General features: G+C 34.2%; 1 protein-coding gene and 1 non-coding gene across 2 annotated transcripts in view; both read right to left on the bottom strand.

Moving 5' to 3' along the window:
- The window catches only part of PTPRQ (protein tyrosine phosphatase receptor type Q), a 194,147-nt gene that overhangs the window by 50,828 nt on the left and 122,806 nt on the right, over window positions 1–20,513 (bottom strand). The window contains exons 27-32 of the mRNA XM_008710346.1: window positions 16,904–17,025; window positions 11,183–11,369; window positions 7,778–8,022; window positions 4,993–5,059; window positions 1,857–2,015; window positions 1,035–1,257 (exon numbers count right to left, since the gene is read on the bottom strand). Of these exons, the coding sequence (XP_008708568.1) occupies window positions 1,035–1,257; window positions 1,857–2,015; window positions 4,993–5,059; window positions 7,778–8,022; window positions 11,183–11,369; window positions 16,904–17,025 (1,003 nt within the window). The remainder of the gene's footprint in view (window positions 1–1,034; window positions 1,258–1,856; window positions 2,016–4,992; window positions 5,060–7,777; window positions 8,023–11,182; window positions 11,370–16,903; window positions 17,026–20,513) is intronic.
- Window positions 16,060–16,168, bottom strand: LOC121104485. The gene has a single exon (XR_005836812.1). It is a non-coding gene; the product is annotated as a U6 spliceosomal RNA (small nuclear RNA).

Here is a 20,513-nt window from a genome sequence, read left to right as displayed (position 1 = left end):
ACATTAATAAGTTTCAGTTTATAATTTAATCTCTACTCTTCTCAAATTCTTACGATTTTATTGATTATATGAAGAGACTGTGTTGGAAAAATATGCAAAATTAATAATATTTGAATAGATATTAAATTTTGTGGCATATTATTTTCATAAGTACCTACGTATGATGACTAAATTTTAGGTAATAACTTAATAACCAAAGTAACTATACTTATTAATAGGTAACAGAGCATTCTATTTTTTCAAACGCCTGACTTCTCTATTTTTCTAATGTTAACTTGGCTGAGGATGTTTATGGAGAATTTAATAATGCTTTAACTAGCAGGCAAACATGAAATTAGCTGCATTTTTCAAATTGAGTAAAAATTACATTTTGGAAATTAAATAATTAAAGATTAAAAAATTATAGTTATGACAAAAATAACACAATCAATTTAACAGGAGTTAAACGATTAATTTAGCAAAGCATTTAATAAAGCCAGAACATCAGCAGTGGTATTTAATACATTAGGTTATCATGATCTACAAAATGACAAGTATTAAAGTGAATTATAAATATTTCAGTCACTAACTGAGAAGTTTGATAATACAAAGAGGAGAAAATTATTGCTATGACTCTGGTAAACTGAAGCTGTCATCAAATAAAAGACTAGGATAGTGTTTCTATAAACCCATGCATTAGCATGTGTTGCAAAATAATGAGTGAAAAGCACAAAATATTACATGTGAGTCACAATATCCTTTACAGAAAGAATGCAATTCTCCTACCCATGTTCTCCAATTACATGTTTTTCATATCGTCCTTATGTTACTTATAATATCAAATTATAATTACTTTTAAGCTTGCCTACTTTCCCTACAGAACTGTACATTTAAGGAATGTAAGGACAATGTCTTGTTGATCTTCACCATGTATCAGGTCATGATACATTATGGATGCCTAGTGCTTACTGGAAAGATGAATGGATGGGTAGATGGATGAATAAAAGTTGTTGACTTGCTTGCTACCACAATGCATTAGTGTCAACTCTACTTACAAGTATTGCTTTTTTGGTTTCAGAGGTCCATTGCAAATTCTGTCTTCATTTCCAGGAATCACGCATGCATTATCAGCACCAATGATGTAGATTTCTTCATTGCCACTGAACTTTGTCTTTCCTTCCGTACATGGGGGGTTAGGAAAGCCTTCATTTGTAAAATATGGCCTTGGTTTATTAAAATATGCATCATACCACTTTGTTACATTTCCATCATGCTGAGCTATTTTCATAAAAAAAGGATAAAATTACAAGTAATATATGAAGGTATTTTCACATTTCTGAAGAGCATTTCTATAATTACATGAGGAAAATCTGGATGCAACATCTTTCACTCTATGAGCCACCAGGGATGATTCAGCTGATCTACCCGGATAAACAGGGAACCCTATCTTTTCCTATCACACATGAATCTTTAGGCTTTGTTGTGGAGGATGACTTCTCAGAGACAGAAAGAACATCTCTCAGTCAAAAGTAACTCTCCAGTTCATACCTCTAAAAAGGCTATCAAGACTCCATCTTGCCAAAATCAATCAATCCAATCAGTATATGGAATAAATAAATCACATATTTTGACTACGCCTTTTTTAATTTTGGTCAAGTATATTAGGTATAAATTAATGATTAGTATAATTAATGATAATATTAACACTCTATTACTGATCCTTTTATTTCTATGGAATAGATTTCCAAGAACAGAATATCTGGAACAAAAGATAATAGATAATCAACCTTATATTACTAATTTTGAACTGAAATTTCTTTAGCATTCAGCAATTCATACTCTATAATTTAACGAGATAGGTTGACAGTTGATGATACCTCCTGCTTCTGTTACAAGCACTTGCACATTTTTGATTGGTCCGTGATCATCATTGTAGTAACATATTGGCATTCTGATTGTAATTGTTGTTGAAGTCACAAGCAGTTTTCCTGTAGCATCGTAAATAGGGGTTGGTTTGGTGTTTGGTCGTGCTGGAGCTTTAAACAAAGAAGAAATATCACTGCAATTGATTTTTTGTTTCTGAAGAGAAGAAAAAATGTTAAATTCTCATTTCATGCAGGTGATTTATAGATAAAATGATGACAAACAAATAACAAATGAAACAGAGTTTTGTTTGAATACAAGAGATGGTTAGCAATTATTATCTCCTGATGATTTAATTATGTATTTCATACTTACTTGAGATAATGGGACTCAGGTGTGATTTTTAGGCATATGACTCTTCTTCACATATTAAAAAAATTTCAAATTATATTTGCTCCCACACCATATAATTTTTATAAGTGCATTAAATAATATGGATATTTTAGTGCGTTTTTTCTTCTTTTACTTCCTTTAGCTGATTCATCAATTTCTATTCTAGTCATACCAGCATCCCTCCCACAGTTTATCCATGCCAAACATATGGATGATATCCTCCCATATTTTTCTCCATGTTCACATAACCATGTAAAATACATAAAGTCATACATAACGGATTATTCTCACTGTTTGATTTTTTTAAATAGGGCTATATTATATATTATTATCACTCCACATATGCTTTTTTTCACTTAAATATGACTTAGATAAGTCTTTCCAAGTCACCAGGTATGGGACTAACTCATTGTTCTTAGTGACTATGTTATATATCACGGTGTGACAACATCATATTTATTTAGTCATTCAGCTAGTAATGGGAATTCACTTTTCATTCCGGTTTTGAACATTTGCTGCAATAACCAGCCTTATATATTTAGCCTTATTTACTGATCCTTTTATTTCTATGGAGTAGATTTCCAAGAACAAAATTTCTGGAACAAAAGATAAAAATATTTTTAAATTTAATAGATATTACCAGAATAATTTCTGTAAGTGCCATGATAATTCACATTTTACCACTAATGCATACAAATATCTCCAAAATCAATATTTGTAGGAGTTCTGCTTGTTTCATTTCATCTCATAGCCAAATGTGTGCCTGCTGCTCGAGCACAGCAAGTTGCTTAATCAAACTTCAATTTCCATATTTATTAAATTTCTTAAAAAGCCTCTCAATAATGCCATAAAGTTGGCAATACCATTTCCATTTTATAGATGAAGAAATGGCCTGATGTCACATAGCTGTAAAAGGGAAATATCAAGATTTGAATCAAATCTTTTTGGCTTGATCCTTTAGCTCACTCCTCTGAGATGTAAAGGCTAGAATAATATTAGATGTGTAGGATGTTTATTGGAGGAAATATCCATGAAGGGTCAAGGAACAGGAACAGGAGTAGGTTGTGAGAGCCTTTCAACCACAGATCACAGGTCCAAGACCTGTGTGAGAGAAGAAGGAAGGAAGGATTCAGCAGGAACAGCCTCAGATTTCAGGAGTTCTGAGAAACTCTCAGCCAGGCCACTGAGGAGTCCCTAAGAAAAGGTTTCAGTTAGAGGAATCTGGCATTGCACATGATTGCCCAACTGTATATTATGTGTCAAATTCAAATTTAATAAGACTACTATTAATTCAATGTCACTCCATGTCACCAAAAACAATGCATATTAATGGAGAAAAATATTTCTCTGGCACCTCACCACTAGCACCAGTACTCACATATTCCTTCTAGACAACTGATCGTGAGTCTATCTGTCCTATCTAAGGAGTGGAAAGTCAGAACAAATCATCTCTACCTGGGGATGATCAAAGCAATAGACATAGGAAGTTTTGTTAAAGAATTAATATAATGCATCCATCGTTACCTGCATACTTCCCTGTCACTGAATAACAAAAAGAAATTAAGATGGTATGACATAAGCTCTTCTTTATGAAGTAGTTTAGTAAAACAGCTGATGTTTTTGAAGAGCTTATCCATTTGCACATTCCAAGTCGTTTGGAATTAAAAGCAAATCTTAATGCTTTTAAATAATATTACAATTATATGAACTACCATTGATGAAAAGATAAAACTTATCAGCTTCATCTTACAGTGAATATTTCTTATTCTTAATTGTACTAGTTTCCAGGCACTGTCCTAAGGGTTTTTTCTTTTTAAATCTTCACAACAGTCTGTGAGGTAGGAACTAGCATTATCTGCATTTTACAAGCTTATAGAGGTTAAGACACTTGCCTAAAGTCAAGCAGATATCGAGTGGCCAATCCAGGATTCAATCTCAGCAGTTTGACCCTAGACTTAGGCTAGAGCTGGCACATTTAATCACTCTGTTCTGCTGTGCTTACCAAAGACTAAGAAAAGTTACTTTTTGCTTCAGAAAGAGGAGTGTTCTACTAAAGGTCCATACGCTTCAGTTTTTTAATGCCTCTGCAGGTTTTATTATACATTTTTAGAGAGATGGCACAATTGCATTTATGGTTTCAGTCGGGTAGAGAAAGTATCCCAAATGACCGACTAGTCTTAAATTCTTACTAACAATCTTTTTTAGTTTTCATGGATTGTTTTGTGTGAGGAAGGCAGCCTTCAATTTTACTTCTATTTCCTATAAAGAATACCTGTCAGAATAATGAATTGATAGATCTACTTTACAGTCAGAATCATAAAGTTGAATATATGGTAGTTCAGTAAACACTATCTGATTAGCCAAAAAGAATTTTACTTTCAAGATAAAGATCAGTCAAGGAATTTAATTAAAACTAGTAAAAGTCTAGCCATGGGTAATTTAACAATGAATTTTCAACAAAATTACAATACATAATAACAGACTATAAAATTTGTCCCAGAAAACTTTAAATTTAGAGGGAAAGATATATACGATAAATAGCAGGTGGGCATTCTCTAAGATGGTAATTTGCATTATTATTTAGGCATTTTAAGTATAGCTTTAATAAGGAGGCTTTATTACTTAATGTATGCTTATTATTGCATATGCATCATTTAAAAGCTTGACTACATTCTTAACTCTAATAATAGAATTCAATTATAATTACTCTTTGATTAAGACAACAGTATTTCACAGGAAGGCAGCTCATGTATGTACCTTTAATGTCCATGGTTATTCTCATCTGAACCTTTGGCCCTGCGCCAGCACTATTGATTGCATAAACCTAAAAAAAAAAAAAAAAAGAAAAGAAAAAAGAAAAAGAAACATCTTGTTACTATTTTTATTATAGTCATATGTAATTTAAAAATGATTCTACTTTTAAAAACTGAATATAGTCTATTTATTATATTTTTCTTGCACTTGCTGAAATGAATACACGTGTGTAGGAAGAACATTAATAATAAAGTAGTTCTTAAAACTGATCTTGTAGTACTAAGTCCTGAGAACAAAGACTGAGTGACTTCAACAGCCCTGTCATAGTGACCAGGAAAGGATGTGGCTTCAATTTGAGGAGGAGGTGCAGACGCAGAAAAGCCACTATGTCTACACTCCTTCATCTACTCTCACATCTGCTCCTTTCCTCTGTAGCTAGGTAACTCTGGCTTTCTTTAAATCCATATTCAAGACCCTCTTTTTTTCCCTTCTCTGAAATGAAATCCTATTCCTTCAACCTCCTTGTTTTCCTGTATTAAATCATCCCTCTGAAAGTTGGCCTTTATGCCCTTCTTCACCCCTGCCCCAAAGTATCCGACGCTATAACCTGCATAATGCAGCATATACACATAAAACATTTCTGTTTGTATAGACAGAGGGTGATTCACACAAATGTGAATCCTTTCAATTCACTTTACGCTTAAGGAACTGTAGATAGAGAATCTTCTTTTATTTATTTTGCACTATAAAACAAAGACTATATTCTTGCCCAATTTCATTCACAAAAACAATTCAGAATATAATATGTTTATTGGAACTAACTTGTTTTCTATATTTCCACACTATAGATATTTTGGGAATGTTTTTAGGTGAATTAAAATTATAATAATATATATGATGTGGTGGGTATGGTGAATAAACTAAGCCTAAAGAATGTGGTTAAAGAACATCTAAAGGAAATATTTATTGGAGTTTGTAAATTTAAGAAAAGAAGTATCGGGCACCGGGGTGGTTCCGTTGGTTAAGCATCTGCCTTTGGCTCAGGCTCAGGTCATGATCCCAGAATCCTGGGATGGAGACCCAAGCCCCACATGGGCTCCCTGCTCAGTGGGGAGTCTGCTTCTCCTGCTCCCTCAGCCGCTCCCCTCCCCCTGCTCCGCTCGTGCTCATTCTCCTTCTCTCTTAAATGAATAAATAAAATCTTTTTTTAAAAAGTATTAAAAATGGAAAGTGATACTATGGTGTGCTTCGTTATTTTTACTTCTTTGTGGTATAGCCTAACATTTAAGTGAGATAATAAATGAAGAATTAGGTGATCTACTCAAATTGCATTATACAAAGGAGTCACTTGTAAATCTGTTGAATGAAGATACGCAGGTTTTAATTCAGTAGGTTGGGATAGATGTGAAAGTTATATATTTCTAATAAACTCCCAGGTGTTGAGGAAACTATAAATGGCATTTTCTGAACAGTAAGTTAGCGAATTTTTTTTACTGTTCTTTAAATTATGAATTAGTTCTACTTTGTTTCCTGTTTTTTTCTCTTATTCCAAAAGGCAAAACTGATGGAGCACTCACTCCTTCCCATAACTATAATTCTTTAATTCTTACAAAAATCCTATAAAGAAGTCATTATTCTTATTACTTTTCTTTCTTTCTTTCTTTCTTTCTTTCTTTCTTTCTTTCTTTCTTTCTTTCTTCTTTCTTTCTTTCCTTTCTTTTTTGGTTTCAAGTCTTTATTTAAATTCCAGTTGGTTAACATACAGTGGTTAACATACAGTGAAATATTAGTCTCAGGAGTAGAATTTACCGTTTGTTTTTTTCTTTTTTAGATAAAGGAACTGAGGTACAGATTTGAGGCAGCTGTGCAGAAACAAACCACAGAGCAGGATTTGAACTCGGATCAGTTTATTCTCTTAACCACCCTCCCTCTAATAGACCCTCCACAATGGTGGTCCGCTTAATGGGATGTGCAACAAGAATCTATCTATCTATATAGATAGATATATATAAATAAAATAAAATATATAGTGATTGAAGGAAGAAATGAAGATATGCAGAAATATAATATAGAGAAAAACATATACATATGAATACAAATTATTAATAACAGCGTTCTGATCATTACACGAGGATCATAAAGAACTGGTAGGAAAATTAATTACTAAGCTACCTGCAGGTTTAGGGCGAACTCTTTGTTGCTTAAAAGATGATATTCTGACCCATATAATTCTATTTGAAAATTTAAGACACACTACAAAATGCATTTTTGAAATAAATTGTGTGTATGTCTGTATGTATATAAACATGCATGGATAATTTAGAATTAGGATATAAAATGCTTAGCTTTAGTAATTATTATGTGAAAGGCAGGTGAATTTCAAACATATACATAGTTATTTCTGCCCTTTGCCTTTGAAATTTGCTTTTCCATTTTCCACTTATAACCACACATAAACAGCTTCCCTTTAGGTAGAATTCTCTCTTTACATATCATTGCCCTCTTGCTTTTAACATGCATTTTCTTTCCCTTCTATTTTATTTCTGGATTTCTACTATTGTTGTGAAAACTTTTTGTTACCTACATATTTTCACAGTGCTTGCTGTATTATAATAGGAAATAAGCAATTCCATTTCTCTAAATGTTATTTTCTGTTGGCATGTCTCACACAACCCTGCAAAAAGACATGAGAAATCTAGCGTGTACCTAAACTGCAGTATTTTTGAATGCTGAGTTTGTAAACTGACTTTGTAAAATAGGTGCATAATTAAAAGCTATGAATGCTTACACTGATGTTATATGTATGTCCTCCTTTTAGTCCTTCTAACATCGCAATGACGGAGGTATCAGTTTGCTGGATAATACTGAGGTTGTGAATCTGGACAGCAGTAGGATCATCTTCTCGGTAAACTAAAGCTTGGTATACTTGGATATTTCCATTGGGTTGAGAAGGAGGAAGAAATGTTAACTGAAATTTTGTAACTTCGTCTGGTATCTTCTGAAATGTCATGTTGTTAGGTGGATCCTTGGGGACTAAAATGAAATATTAGGCAATTAATTTATTAAAATTTGTGTTCCTCTTTTTAATCTCCATATAAAATTCATTTGAGTCAAATTTTTTGTTTATAAAATGGGTTACACAAATTATTTAAACCCTATATGTTATGGAAACAAACAAAATGGGTGATACATGTAGGTCACAGAAATCATAATGGTGATCCAGTTAGTTTGGTTATTTATTTATTTTGACTTTTACATGTATTTATTTTTATGTAGAATGCATCTCCATGACTTTTTGTACTGCTTATTTAAATAATATAGACTCAAAGGAATTTGCAAAAGTGGTACGTACAGTCCCCTAGAACATTCCCTCAGCTTTTCCCAGTGGTGACAACTTACCTAATTGTAGTTTAATATCAAACCTGGATATTGACATTAGTACAATACTGTTAATTAGATTATAGGCCTTATTCAGATTTCACCATTTTTTCATGCTTTCTTAAATGTGTGTGTAGTTCTATGCAATTTTTTCCCATGTAACAGTTCCTGCAATCATCACCAGAAATAAGGTATAAAACTATTCCATTTCCATAAAGAAACTTCCCTGGCTATCCCCTTGTATTTGCACCCTACGCATTCCCACACTAACCATTGTCCTCCATAGTTCTGTCATTTTTAAGAAAAAGAACAGCATAATGCTTAAGTTCCCTCACGGTTGTTGTATGTATCAATGGTTCATTCTTTTTTTTATTACTGAGTAGTGTTCCATTTTGTGGATACACCAAAGTTTGTTTAATCATAGGAAAACATTTAGGTTGTTTCCAGTTTTTTTTGTTCTTACTAATAAACCTGCTATTAACATTCATTTACAGCTGTTTGACGAACATAAATTTTTAATTCTCTGTGATAATTGCCCCAGAATATGATTGCTAGGTAATGTGCTCTAAGTGCATGTTTAGTTTTAGGAAAGGCTGCCAACTATTTTTCAGTGTGGCTGTACCCTTTTGCATTCCCATTAGCAATGTATGAGAGATCCAGTCTCTTTGTATCTTTGCCAGCATTTGGCATCATTATTATTTTATAATTATTATTTTATCTTTTCTAGTAGATGCATAGGATATCTCATTGTGGTTCTAATTTGCATTTCCTTAATAGCTAATGATGCTGAAAATCTATCTTATCATGAGTTTATTTGCCCACTGTATCTCCTTCATGATGAAATGTCTAGTCACGTTTTTTGCCAAATTCTAATTGGATTTTCTTAAGTGTTGAGCTTTGAGAGTTCTTTATATAGTCTAGATATTCCATTTTATTTTTGATAAATAAAAATTAGCCTAATATGCAACACCTAGGTATCAGTAAATTATCATGAAAGAAAGTGATATATGTGAGGATAAAATTAAGTTATGAATATAGGAACCAGTCCTTGCTGCACTACATAGTGTTCTTTATATAAATGACTGATCGCATGAATATATCTATTTTGATCAAATTGAAATGGATATATCTCCCATACTAGGTAAAGGAATTTCCATGAAGAAGCCTGCTAATATTTGACTGTCAAAGGTTCAGATGTTCAAGCTTTAGTATCTTTATTATTTATTATTTTGCAAATATCTTTATAGATAGTACCCTGTAGCAAGCAAAAGAAATGAGTAAATAAATAACAGTGAGAAAAAAAGAGAAACAGATAAACATGTTATAGTGCCAAATATCACATATTAAGTGGAAAAACGCATAGCTAAAGTGAAAAATTGGCTCAAAAATACTTTTGCATTTGCTGTTATACATTTCTATGATATAAAAATATATTTTCTTTTAATAAGAACTTTCTCTAAAAATCAGATCAGGTTTAAGGTTGAATAAGTGAAATAACTCTCTGAATGCTGGAAAGAATTTCCTATTCTCCAAGTATCTTTGGTTTTACACCTAAAATTCTACTCTTAGAGATTTAGTAATAATTTATTTAACTATGATATCTTTGGGAGAGGTAGCACATTAAGATTTGATGATCAGAGGCACCTGGGTGGCTCAGCCAATTAAGCGGCTGCCTTTGGCTCGGGTCACGATCTCGGGATCCTGGGATCGAGTCCTGCATTGGGCTCCCTGCTCAGCAGGAAGCCTGCTTCTCCCTCTCCCTCTGCCTGCTTTCTCTCAAATAAATAAATAAAATCTTAAAAAAAAAAAAAAAGAATCAGTGCTTTATGGTATGAGTGTGAATAAATTCAGGATAATCTTTCCTCATAGGTAGGATGTGGGAGACGTGTAGAAAGTATAAGAAAATAAATATCTGGGATATATGTGGCGGCAAAATGGAAACAAATGAAATTTTAGGGTGCTGAGGATAAGATGTTATCTGTTAATGTAGAACCATAACTTTATAGACAATAGAGTATATAACATAATGAAAAGACTAGCTAAAAAACATGTTTTACCTCCTATACTTACCTTACAGATAGCAACAAATAAACTATAGCAACACATCCCTTCATGTGCTCTTTCCAAAGATATATCTGGTGGCAAAGAACATCAGGAGTCTGAAGGAGGATAGGGCAAGCAAGTTCTGGGAAGCTGACTTTCCACACTTACTCCTATTGGTTACAAACTTATTATTCATTCAGACCCTGTTCGTAGGAACTTGAGGAAATCTGTATGGATTCTGACATTTATTAAATAGGTTATACAAAAAAACATGTCATTTGATTAGGTGATGAAAACAGATACGGTAAGCATGACCTAGATTCTAATTTTGAATTCCAGATTATATAATGATAGAGTATTATTACTTTACTGTGCATTTAAATCATGGACAGAAATAATTAAAATGGAAGTTTACACGAAGCATTATTGGCCATAGACCATTTGAAAAATCATCTCTTAGGCACGGTAACTCAAATTTCTGAAATATGGAGTGCAAAAATAAATACAAAAAAATACAATTAGGACATTTTTATGAACTAATTTGTTTCTGTATTTCCAAGAATTGATTATTGTACATAATTCCACTTAGCCTAAAAAAGGTAAATAGAAAAACTTCACTTCTGTCAGTTATGGTGAATCACTGAATTTTATGTTTTATACGCTTTAAAAATTTCTTGGAATGCATACCCTTTTTAGGGGGCGGTGTGAGAAATTGTAAGAAAGACACTTAAATCTCAGTCAATTTTTAGCAGTGATGGAAAATATGCCTTACCTGATTCTAAAGTAGTAACAATCACTTGAGCACTTGACTTTCCTTCTGCATACGCAGCACTTCCGTTTCCAGTGAATGCTGTGATCACCACAGAATACCTTGTGAATATTTTCAAATCTTTAATTTCTATGGTCTTATTTTCCTCATTTGACTTGATGAAGGAAATATTAAATTCATCGCTATCTACCTATAGGACAAAACAGCTAGTAATTAAAGGAAGCCGCACGTGAGATCCAAATCACCAAAACAATACTACAAAGCTACATGTAGTATATTTATCTAGCCAAGATTTGAATTATTTTTTTCTTGCAGTCAGATTGTCCTGGAAAATCTAAAGTGCCACTTTAACAGTCTACTTATAAGCAATTATTTCAGCAACTGAAAATAAAAGAAGAAAAAAATCAACCAACGACCACAATCAATCCATCCAATGAACAAGCAAGTATTATCTCTGTGTCAATGAAACCTTACTTTCTACTGCAATGTTTTATAGGCGAAAGAATACAGATTTTGGTAATCAACCATTAAAGGTTCAAATCCCAGCTTGGTCATGTAATAGTAGTTCCTGTAGCGTTTGAAAAATTACTTATGTTCTCTGTGTCTCACTTTCTGTGTACGTAATATTGGAGTAATAACATCTATTTATAGTGCTTGGTGAGATTTAGAAAAATGGATCTGAAGTAGCTGGACAGAGATTTTGATATTTTTTGATCATGACCTACAGAAAGGAAACACATTTTGTAACATAATTCAGGCTGTGCATGTGTTTATACTTTATATACACACACACACACACACACATATATACACACACATACACACACAGACATACATACACACACTTCTTCATAACTTAAAAACAATTTTCAGAAATGCCACTTCTTTCTGAAATGCACTTTGATATTTTCTTCTCTTTTCAATTTTATTCCAGTTCATTTAAAAAATTTTGGTCATGATTGCGGTTTGAAAAACTCCCATCGAGCACTACGCATAGCACTGGATAAGGACTCAGTTAATCATTGATGTTATAATTATTAGATGTGCAAAAATGAGTATCCTTAGGTGTATTAAATATAGTCGTATAGTGTGTTCAAACACAGTCTGCTTTGATGAAGAGTCTGGCTTATTCGCCGCAGGGATTAAACATAGCTAAAGTTTCTAGCAATAAAAAGAAGGGTTTTTCCTGAGATGAATATCAGAAAATCTGAAATCCTACAATGCATGCTACTCTCAGGTATCCGAATTGAAACACTTAGAACCAGATTGTAGACACTGTTCACACTACTAAATTCATTTCCAACTTGACCTTTCCTTGTAACTTTGAAAGATTTCTTGTTCAAAATATTCTTCAAATGCTCTTTTCTAAGAGCTGTTTTAACTTAAAGATGTTGCTATGAGAAACAAAGCAAAAGGCTGATAAATAACATACGCATTGCAAAGTCAAATCGATGTTCCCACCTTAGAGCACTGAAGGCAGTTGCCTCCTTCCTCTAAAGTGGCCGAAGAGCAGATCAGCATAGGGATACTACTGATCAAGAGCATATTCTCACTGGTAGAAAGTAGGTGTGATTCAGTTAGCTGTCAGCATTTAACATCACATAGAAATCTAGCTTTTTAAATTATCCTTAAAACTAGGCTTATATTCATGCTGGGTAGTAATTATCTAGAGATGAGTGTTAGCTGACTTCTATAATGGGGCACAAGTCTCCAATTCACCACTGTTTCACTCAACTGGGTGAAGTTTATGTTCCTTGACTGACCACTATACCTATTTGAATTCTAATTTTATAGAGTTGAGGTGAATTCCACAACATTCCATAGTTATTTTGTAGCTGAGATATGATTTGCCCCCAAGTCTTTCAAGAATCCAGAACTCTCTACACTACTACACTGGGCCTGATCTTATAAAGTAAAATTAAAATTATTTTAATGTCTTCCATTAAAATAGTCCATACTAAATACTGAGTAGTAAAAATATGACATAACATGCCTGTGATCTACTATATCTTAAAAATAAATTTAATAAAATCCAAAAAGAATGGTGGGTCCGCAAATACAGAATGTACCAAAATTCATTTATTTTTCTTCACTAAACCTACTCTGTTGTTGTTATTGTTAATCATTACTTGTCCACTCACCTGGGACTGAAACCTCAGACCTTTTTAATTCATTATTTCCCTTCCAACAATTTCAAGCTTGGTTGCTCATATTATATTTGATCATCTATTATTATTATGAAATGTGTCCTACTATTTTTGCAGTATGGTGGTTTTATAGACAACGTCAGCAATTAGACTTTGATTCTATTTTCTCTCCTTTTCCTACTCCATTTGCCCCCTTCCCCACCTGGCATACCACTATTCATTCCTCAAGTTCTACAACCAATTTAACCTGCTCTTGAAGTCTCCTCTCTATCGTATGCCCCTCATAACACATAACAGGAACTTCAATTACTTTGCTAGTTTATATTCCAAAAAACTGCATAGCTCACCTTCTGTAATTAGCTGTTTATATTCTGGTGTTTCCCACTAGAATGTGAGCTACTTATGCTTTGCATCCTCGTTGTGGTGAACAGAAACGATAAATATTTGTTATTTCGGAAAAAAAAAGGGAACAGTGAACAAAGGACTACAAAATGCATGAATTTCTAGTAGTATCATCCAGGGTGATATCTGTGCCCATATATCTTTAAGACTGTCAAGTTTTGCTTAACTTGAGTCTTTTAGGAAAAGAGTTTTATGCCTCTGTGACTAGTATTTGGCAAAGGCCAGGCTACAGCATAAGCCTTAAATTCAATGACATGTGTTCTTCCCTGGAAGCCAATGATTTTTGAAGATAGATAATTATATATCCATGAAATGAGCTGCAGATAAGCTCTATAAAGACAATGACCACATCAGACTTGTTCTAGGCATCCAGCACCTAGCACAATGCAGGCATGTTGGATGTATTTAAAACTATGTGTCAAATGAATAAAGGAGAGAAGGAACTAAATGATAGCCTTGTTCCAAGAACCCTGGGGAAACTACAAAGTGCTACAATCTATTTGAATTCTTGCTGGTTTTGACCCAAAAGTTTTGGATGAGCATATATTTCAACTTGGCAAATTTTATTTGCTACTTGGTCATTTTTCCTTTCTCCTATCACACCATTGTCTACTGGTTGTAACCAGGTCTTAACTGCTTGAGAAGCTATCATCTTTGTGCCTCAACTCTCCTTGATGCAAAATGAAGATCATATATTTACAGCAAAATGTTAGATAAGGTAAGGTAATGCTATGGAGAGGCTACTGTGTAACTGATATAAAGTAAGCAATTACCATGTTAGTCATCCTTTTCTCTTTCCCTTGCTCATTTTTAATCTCAGTAAGAATACTAAGAAAATGATGTTATAAATCACTTTCAAAAATATTTTATTTTCCATTCCTTTAAGCACAAATTTCAAGAGAGAACTATTTTCATTTATAAGGTGTCTTTGACAGAAGAGAGCATTATCATTTTGTAATTTGCTTTTAATACATATTCCCAGAGCATTTGTCATGCATGTTGATTACTTTTGGCTAATTATGAACTTAAAGTCTTCACAAATAAGCTCTAAAAAGGAACATAAACAGAAGACTGAATGGGGTTAACAAATGCACCAATAATCCCTTAAATCTTCTTTTAATCATGACAGGTCTTTTGAGGTAGAAGTACTTCCATTTTAGAAATAGCATAAAGACGTAATAAAATTATAAACGTTAAACAAAAGATAGGTAGAGACAGCAAGGAAGGGGAAGAATTCACCATAAATTATTTGACTCAATGCATTAGATGCCATGAGAAAAGAGCAGTCATCAGGCCAAGTAAAACCCAAGCAGGGCCCTCACAAGGTTTTTCTAATCCTAATCCCAGCTAACAACTCTGCATATTTACGTGGTTGAGCACCCTGTTTTAGGTGAAAGGCTTGACTCTTATGCTTGGGTTTCCTTCCATCTGGATGGCTACTCCAGTCTGGTGCCTTTGGTGGCCTTTTGTTTACATGTTTGGATTCCCCAGGATTCAATTCTCAGGTTAGTTCTTACAGAAGAGCTTCTCAAACTACATGTCCCATATTTAATCTCATCCCTTCCTATCATTTCAACTATCATCTAAATACCAACACTTCCAAATCTGCAAATTCAGGTCTCCTCTCCTGAGCTCCAGATCTCTATATAACAGTGCTAGGGGAGTATCTTCATCTGGAGGGCTCCCTGGCATCTCAAACTCAGCACCTCTAATACTGAATTCATTCCTTTCCTTTACAAATCGTTCTCCTCACAATTTTCCAAATCCTATATCATAAAGTCATCCTCGATTATTCCTTCCACTCACCACCCACCGATTTTCTCCACCAAATCCTGTAGATGTAAATTATTTTCCATTCCATTCCCTCACTACATTTCTTCTGTCCTTACCATTTCTTACCCAGTTCCTCTTACAGCGTCCTGTCCCCTTGCTGAATTTTGCACTAAGACTGCTCTATCCTCTGCAGGGCAACCAAGCTGATCCTATAAAATAGAAATCTATATCCCAACACTGCTTTAATTCCTCAATTGACACTCCACTGGCCTTATCATAAAACCCAAATTCTGTTATGTGTTATACAGTCTGCCTCCTAATCTAGCTTCTCTCAGTAGTTTTCTTGAATGCTTTGACCAAGGATTCCCGAACGACTTGCTTCTTCTTGAATGAATCTTTCTTTTCACGCTTTTAGTACCATTTCTTTCTCATGGTCTGCTTCAGGTGTTTTTCAATATTAAGCTATAATTTACCTTATTTGGGAGCTATTTCTCCTAATGCCTTCTCCCTTCACCTTTCATATTATGAGTTTTTCTGTATTTTATTGTTATTATTATTTAAAATATGGAATGCTTCATGAATTTGTGTGTCATCCTTGCGCAGGGGCCATGCTAATCTTCTCTGTATCATTCCAATTTTAGTATATAAGCTGCTGAATTAAGTACTTTTTCACTCTATTTTAAACCAGTATATTATTATCAATTTAACCCCTCATTTATAAACATTATCTAAAAAAAAATTATCTAAAACCTGGGGATAAATATGATAATCCTGCTAATAATACTTTACTTACACTAATTGAGCCTTACTTACATTTATTGAGTCTTACTCAGGCAATGTTTAAAGTTCTTTATGCATATTTTCTAATTCAGTCTTCACAAGATCTCTGTAACCTGGGTACAATTATTTATTTATTTTTTTAATGATTTTTTATTATATTATGTTAGTCACCATACAGTACATCCCCGGTTTCCGATGTAAAGTTCGATGATTCATTAGTTGCGTATAACCTGGGTACAATTATTAATCTTTCTTTTACAGATATGGATACTGAAACACACACACGCAGGTTAAGTAAGTTGCCTGAGGTCTAACACAGCAAGGATTAAAATTCAAATAGTCTGGTTCCAAAATGTGTATTCTTAATCACTTTCTTTTTTCTTTTTTTTAAGATTTTATTTATTTATGTGACAGAGAGACAGCCAGCGAGAGAGGGAACACAGTAGGGGGAGTGGGAGAGGAAGAAGTAGGCCCCCAACAGAGGAGACCGATGTGGGACTCGATCTTGGAACGCCGGGATCACGCCCTGAGCTGAAGGCAGACGCTTAACGACTGCGCCACCCAGGCGCCCCTCTTAATCACTTTCTATACCATCTTTTGCAGAAGGTAAGACACACCTTACCGATTTGACATCTATCAGATAGAATGTTGGTCCAGTAATGGTAGCAGGTTCACTCCAGCTGATGTTGATGCTAAAAGGTGATGTTGCTACTACATACACACTTTCAGGAGGACCATCTGGAGCTGTGAAAATAGAACATCAATTACCCTGGGACATTTGAGTTAGTCTTTGTTACAATACAAGATTAGAAAAGGCCATGAGAAAAGGATAGTGATTAATTATACATTAATTTATAGTTCACAGCATGCTAAAGGCATTGGCAAATCAAAAGATGTAATTCCTTTCAAAATAATTCTTATATATGAGAAACTTCCACGTGAGAAATTAATAATCATAAATATATGATTTTAAACTACAAATTAATATTTTGAAAACATTACTATTGCAAAATAAATCTTTTTTTTAATAAATGCTTTTATTTAAAAATAGATTGTCTAATAATGTTGTTTTAGGAAGACCTGAAGAAACATGTTTGACTACAAAAAAAAAGTGAAACTGAAACAAGGGAATTATATTTAAAATTGGGTTGCTTTTATTGTTTTCACAGAGGGAGTAACATAGGAAATAGGTTATACAACTGATATTATCACACATGTAAACGTTTCCTGAATTCATTATGATTCCACACAAATTCTTTAATTTGTCCTATTTTTATTACTATTGTTTTTGATCAAGAGTACAAAGCAAGAGATAATATTTTAGGGAACTGAAACCCCTTGTGAAACCCCTGCTGAAAACCCTTGTGTAAATTTTCAATTTGTGAAACTGCTAGGAACCAGAAGAGTTTTTAGGATGTTAAGAAGGATTTAGTCACCACTGATTTCACATACATTGAACTAGGAACACTGTTACGCATATCTCTGTCCTACTACAGCCTCTAGTCAATTCTAGGGGCATTAAATACTTGGAGATAAGAATTTCCCAGTTTTCCTTATCTTTAAATCCATATGAGCAAACATTACTGAACAAATATTATTCCACAGACCCTGAGAAGGTATAAAGAAGATTATTCAAATATTCCTTTCCTCAAATAATTTATAAGAGCACCAAATTGTACTAGCTTGGTCAAACAAAATTTCTGGGCCTCAGTTTCCTCCTCATATGCATATTGCATAGTGTTTTAAAAGAATCATAAATTCAAAATGTGTGAAAGGGGCCAGTTAGTTCACTGTTTGGCCCATTATTGTCAATTAATACAATATATTCTAATAAAAGGCTAAGTTAAGATAAGGACTAATTAGAAATACAAAGAATCTACTGTGAGTGGGCAAAGGGCAAAGTGGTGAATACAGATGGGGCAGGGAGCCTAGGTAAAGTTGCGCAGAGGAGATGGGAATTGAATAGGCTTTGAAAGATGAGAAGGATTTCAATAATCAGAGGAGTGGTTTAGAGGCACTTCTTTGCTGAGAGGATCACAAGGAAAGCCACAAAGACATAAACAGCGGGGTCCACAGACAGAATTTTATCACTGTAGAAGTGTTTTCCTTGGTAATCTTATGTTTATTATCTTATACATTAAAAAATATTGTCCTAGGAAGGAGTCCACACGCTTCATCAGACTGCCAAAGGAATCCATGGTACAAAAAAGATTCAGAATCCCTAAATTCGAGGAGTACGGATATCCCAGAGAGACTGGTGTTCATACAATAAGGAACAAGCCTCACATGGTCTTTTGGGACCTAAGTTAGGTTATTATGTTAAAGCGTTTGAAGCTCATTCTTTAAATAACAGAATGCCACTGAAGGATTTTGAAAAAGAAATTATTTTTCTAACGATTTAGGAAGAAAATTCCAGTAGTTATAAAATAAGTAAGTGCTCTGAAGCATTGAGTCCAGGGACGCTATTTCCAAAAAGCCAGATAAGATATGATGAGATCCTAAATTAGATTAGTGGCCCTAGGAATGGATAGGAAGAGATGAACCCTGGAGTCATTTAGAAAATTTGATTTAAAAAAAACTTAAGGCTGATTATATGTGGGTAAAAATTGACATAGAGGATGTAGCAAAAGCTAATTCATGTGTTAATACCAGGAGACTGTTGATAGAATTCTTACCAGCAGCATATTCAAGAGCAGATACTGGTTTTGGTAGGGATAAGACTACTGAAGGACATAATAATTTTGGATTTGTACTCATTGAGTCTGAGACACAAGAACTGAGAATGCCTACCTGATTTGAAAGATAAGCCTAGAACTAGGAAGACAGGGCCAGGATGGAAAAGAATTTTTTTAAAATTTCAGGTAATTCCTTACACATCAAGATAGCATAAATACAGCAAGTGAGTCACATGCTCTGAAGGGAGCCAAAGGTTTATTTCAGGACCAGATAGTTATTTAAAATGTTAATATTGGGGCGCCTGGGTAGCACAGTCGTTGAGCGTCTGCCTTCGGCTCAGGGCGTGATCCCGGCGTTCCGGGATCGAGTCCCACATCAGGCTCCTCCGCTGGGAGCCTGCTTCTTCCTCTCCCACTTCCCTGCTGTGTTCCCTCTCTCACTGGCTGTCTCTCTGTCACATAAATAAATAAAATCTTTAAAATAAATAAATAAATAAATAAATAAATAAATAAATAAATAAATAAAATGTTAATAGTAGTGACAATTTTCAAACTACAAATGTGTTAATAGCACTTAGAGTATGTTTCCAAGAGAGATATTATGTGTGGAATTTAGGTACCCAATTCAGCCCATAAAAATATATTCTTTTTTTTTAAGATTATATTTATTCATTTGACACACAGAGAGAGATAGCAAGAGAGGGAACACAAGCAGCGGGAGCAGGAGAGGGAGAAGCAGGCTTCCCGCTGAGCAGGGAGCCCAATGTGGGGCATGATCCCAGGACCCTGGGATCATGACCTGAGCTGAAGGCAGACGTTTAACAACTGAGCCACTCAGGCACCCCCATAAAAATATATTCTAATAGTAGCATTAAAATATTTTAAAAGAATATTCAGATGTAACAATAGAGGAGTCTAGCAATCGTGTATAAGGAAGTTTCTGTGGGAAAATGCCTTTGAGGTGCCAAACATATCTTTCCTACACATACCTTTTCTGGCCCTTGTGTAACACTCTGGACATTGACTCGGAGATCTAGTCCGTATGGCCCAGGAAGGCATCCGGAGAGAGAGTGAAGAGGGAATGTTTCAGGATTCAGAGGTCTGAAGAGCTGAGAAGTGCTAATAATGATGACAGAACTGGGTACATGATTACTCTGGTAACAAATGTGGAGAGATCGTGGAATCCCAGCACTTAAACACCTGCATATCCTAACATCTTCAGTCTTTATTACTTCTAATTTTATGGTCCTAGATTTATGAAAAGTGTTTCAAATTGTAGCATAATTCATTTAGATAATTACATATAACAAATGAGAGCTATGAGAGATCTCCTGCCACTAGCATAATTAATTGCTTTTGGATGCCCTAACAGAACAATGCACTTCATATTCAAGAGTGGCAACCCTCTTTCCTTTCCAAACTAGATGTTCCTTAGAAATGTTATGCCCACCTTAACAAGTAGCAAAATAACAAATAGCATCCCTGAATCTCTCTATTCGGAATGTTAAATGAGGAGTGGATAGGCCTCAGGACCTGGGACACCATTACTGATCATGA

This window comes from Ursus maritimus, unplaced genomic scaffold, assembly GCF_017311325.1.
Source record: "Ursus maritimus isolate PB19 unplaced genomic scaffold, ASM1731132v1 scaffold_21, whole genome shotgun sequence".
Taxonomy (NCBI): domain Eukaryota; kingdom Metazoa; phylum Chordata; class Mammalia; order Carnivora; family Ursidae; genus Ursus; species Ursus maritimus.
The sequence above is the reverse complement of the archived record's forward strand: the minus strand, read 5'-3'. Positions and strand labels throughout refer to the sequence as shown.